General features: G+C 30.9%; 1 protein-coding gene across 1 annotated transcript; it reads right to left on the minus strand.

Annotated features, from left to right (window-relative positions):
* Positions 1 to 651: 651 nt before the first annotated feature.
* LOC145104611 (ras-related protein RABA3-like) lies at positions 652 to 3,557 on the minus strand. The gene is made up of 2 exons (XM_079041829.1): positions 3,104 to 3,557; positions 652 to 1,146 (listed from the first exon to the last, which is right to left on the minus strand). Exons 1-2 carry the CDS (start codon positions 3,319 to 3,321, stop codon positions 693 to 695), a joined length of 672 nt encoding a protein of 223 aa, XP_078897955.1. The 5' UTR covers positions 3,322 to 3,557; the 3' UTR covers positions 652 to 692.
* Positions 3,558 to 4,085: the final 528 nt, after the last annotated feature.

Below are 4,085 nucleotides of genomic sequence, written 5' to 3' on the forward strand. Positions count from 1 at the left end.
TAGTTTTATTTATATAATTTTAAGTTAGTAATGTTTTAATATTCATTTTTAAACAAAATTTGTGCGAGTTTGAAGTGTTGAATTTCCTATGCTGTGGGTTTTGTTGTGAATTGGGAGGGTTGAAAAAAAAAAAAGTTGATCCAAGGACTAACAAATAGGTTGAGAGGGTTGAAGGAGAATGATCCTTGCATCCTTTAAAAAAAATGAAATTATTAGCAAGAAATTAATATAAATATAAAAAATCAACTTTGCATTTTGTGAATTACTTATATTATCTTTCCAAAAACACGTTCGTTTGATAAACACCGACACGTATCCCTAAACAAATAAATCCTAAAACAAACTATTTTTATTGATAATATAACAGTTTCATTATTATGTATACCGTAATAAATTGAATATCTGTTCGATATTTGCAGAATAAAATAGCAATTTATGGATAAACAAACGGAAAATAAGTTAACAAAAAAAACTTTAAACACAATTAAAATGGCATCCTCGCAATAACACATACCCATATATATGTCTTCCAATATATATATATATATATATATATATATATATATATATATATATATATATATATATATATATATATATATATATATATGTATTTTCTTTTGTAATTTTTAAGTTAACAAACAATACGTGTGATTTTCGACTTTCACTTCCTTTCAACATACTCGGATTAATCAACAAGAGCAAGAAGATAACTTTTTCATCTCACTAATCTCCAAATCAGGTCCTCCATTAACGTCAATTTTCAAGCCTTTAAGCGTATTCAAAGAATCCCCATTTGATTTCCCAACATCATGTTCCAATGTCTTCTTTGAAACCACAGAATAGATTTCTTCTAAAAGCTTAAAGAAAGCAGCTTCCACATTGTCACCTGTAAGTGCTGAGGTTTCAAAGAAATACAACCCTTGACTTTCTGCAAATTCCAAGGCGTCTTCTGAAGGAACTGCTCTTTTCTCTTCAAGATCAGCTTTGTTTCCTATCAAAGCAATAACAATGGTTTTATCTGCATGAACACGAAGCTCTTCCACCCATCTTGCAACATGATCGAATGATTCTCTTTTGCTGATGTCGTATACCAACATTGCCCCTAATGCTCCTCTGTAGTATGCACTTGTTACAGCTCGATATCTGTGTCAATTTAAAGGGATTAAGAGATGATTATTGAAGCAACTGGAAATTAATATTGTTTAAAGAATGAGATCGATATGTTGTGTGATTTTATCATTTTAATGGGGCCTAAAACAGGATGGCATGAAAGGCATATGCACATGCGATTGCTAGTTTGCTACATGATTATTGTTGTCTAATAATGTTTATATCATAACACTCATCTTGTCTCTCAATTATTAGCTTTCTATACATCTATAATCGAATCTAATATTATATGTAAAAAAGCTTATTTTTGAATAAGGAAAACTTCATAAAACTCAAGGTATTATCTCGCAGTGATCTAAAACAAACATTATGTTATATTTATATCCAATAAAACCATTTTATATTCCTATATTACCGGAATTAATGCTTCGTGACCAGTTTCTGTTCTAATCTTTTAAAAAAAAAATTGTGATCAGCCTTTATAAAGTCATTGTTCTAGTTTTAATGGGCATTTAAATGTAAATACATTATTATAATATAATGATAACGTAATATGGTTTTAATCAACAAAAATACAACTTAATAATTTTTTTGAGCGTTAAAACGTAGTATATAATTAAATTGGGTTTTTTTCCCTTTTACATATAACGCAATCATTGTCCAACTCCTGTCTTTTTAAACCAATATATTGTCTCTCATTATTATTCGTATCTGGTCCTATGACACTTGGTCCATACAAATTTACTATTTAATTTGAATATATGTATTTTTTTCTAGATAACTTATTTATTAACTTGGATCTATTTGTTTTTTCTAAAGGAATATGATCTCTATATAGATTTGGCAATTATTGTTTTTCTACATTGGTCATTTGTTCGAACTAAAACAAAAGTAAATAGGTCAACCGAGCTTATCAAATAACTGGTTATTGATATTTCAAGATTATACCATGTGTCCATGTTACTATACAACTGTATAGATACAAATTTGTATTCCTAAAGTTTATCTAGAGACTCTGTAGTTGAATACTTGGATATAATAAAATGACAAATGGATAAAAGGAATATTGTAATCATTTTTAATACATTTCTAGCAATATTTAATGAAATATACAAAAGTACTGTAATGTGCAGCGGGTATCGATGTATATATAGATAAACATTTAATTTGAACTGAATTAAGTTGAATAAAAACAAAAAACTTTCTGATGTAAATGAAAGCTACTGTAAACCGAAAAATATTACTAGATTGGTTATGTAAAATTTTAATGATATCGCAAAAAATTACGATTGATTTTTTATGGTTTTAGCCACTGTAAATCAAAATGCTTAATAAACACCTCAAGTTTTACAATTTTCCCTATGTCGACCCACTTTGATATGTCACAATATTTCTAACAGGTTAAACTTAAATTGGTCAAAACAGAAAAAATATGGATAACAAAATAGTTTTTGTTCATATGGAACATTTTGACAACTTTTTCTATTCAAATTAAAGCTACTAACTTGACAACTTTTATATTGTGACATTTTAACATGTATGTTGTCAAATGTTGATTGGCTTTAGTCGAAAACTTTTATTCACAATAATTAAAGTGTACAAATAATCAAAAATAGTAGGTTTTTCTATGTATTACCCGTATATGAAACAAATAATCAAAGATAAATATTAGTTACTTTCTCAAATTTGATATTTTAATAAATATAAAATAAAACTATTACAAAACGTATGCAAACAAGAAAACATCATTTTCATGTTCTTTCTTGAAAACACAATTCGAGATGGAAGTTTATCCAACAAAGTATACTCTCATGACACATTTCATTTAAAAAAAAAACAATAAACAAACTATATCATCATTATTGTTTCTTGGTTTCATTATATTTCTGTAAATAGGAACAGTAGGACTTTCGCCGGAGCAACCGTGAGCTCGGAGGTGGCGTTTACAGTTTAACCGAAGAACAGAGAAAGAGGAGAGAGGTTTGCTTACCTTTCTTGACCAGCAGTATCCCAGATCTGAGCTTTGATAACCTTCGACTGAATATTCAGTGTCCTCGTCTGAAACTCAACTCCGATCGTCGATTTCGAATCAAAAAAGAACTCGTTCCTTGTGAACCTTGACAGCATCTGCGTCTTCCCCACAGCAGAATCACCAATCACCACCACTTTATACACATAATCTATCGTCTCATCGTCATTAATGTTCATCTCCTTCGAAATTCAGTAGTACTCAAAGAAACGACAGATGTGTGTGGTCTGGTTTGTTCTTGAAACTGTTGTAGAGAAAGGAAGAGTAATCTGGATACTGTGTGTGTTATTGGAGTAAGTATGTGGTTTTTTGGTGAAGTGTTTGTTGTGTTAGGAGACAGGAGTAGTGGTATCTTGATATCCCTAATTCAGGCGAAATGCCCGCCAATACCAATTGACCAAATTGCCCCTTTTTCCCAATTTGTTGTTTGTTAACTATTTATTAAAGGTTAAAGGGGTTCCCATTTAACAGCTTTTTTGATTTGACAACCACACTCGACCCGATTTTCATCATTTGTTTTTTAAAAATACATAAACTTATTAAAATACTTACCGTGTGTTTGATAAATGTTGGTAACTAGAAAATTTGTTGGTAACAGGAAGTCGGTAGCTGAAAATTGATAGTTGTAGCTTTTATTATATGAGTGTTTGTCAAAAATGGTTTGAAATTTTGAAATGACATCTATCTAAAACCAAAATGTGAAACATAGGATAATTATGGAAATAAATTAAAAAGCTTAATAGTTTTTCTCTTAAACGCTACTGATGACGTGCCCTAACGAGCACGGAAGAGTCGCGCCCGGCCACGGTAGAAAATGATGATGTGCCTCAGCGAGCACGGAAAGATCGCGCCCGGCCATTGCAGAAGACGTCCCAAGGTGTAGCGTGCCCGACCGGTCGAACCCAACAGAATCCAACGCTCGTCAGCGCCCCTAAGAGCAGGG

The sequence above is a fragment of the Lactuca virosa genome, chromosome 4 (assembly GCF_052849685.1).
Source record: "Lactuca virosa cultivar CGN04683 chromosome 4, Lactuca_virosa_CGN04683_v6, whole genome shotgun sequence".
Lineage (NCBI taxonomy): Eukaryota > Viridiplantae > Streptophyta > Magnoliopsida > Asterales > Asteraceae > Lactuca > Lactuca virosa.

Excerpts from the sequence above, each read along its gene's own strand:
- LOC145104611 (XM_079041829.1), bottom strand. The coding sequence starts at position 3,321 with ATGAACATTAATGACGATGAGACGATAGATTATGTGTATAAAGTGGTG. Across the intron at positions 1,147-3,103 it reads GATACTGCTGGTCAAGAAAG|ATATCGAGCTGTAACAAGTG; the intron begins GTAAGCAAACCT and ends AAATTGACACAG.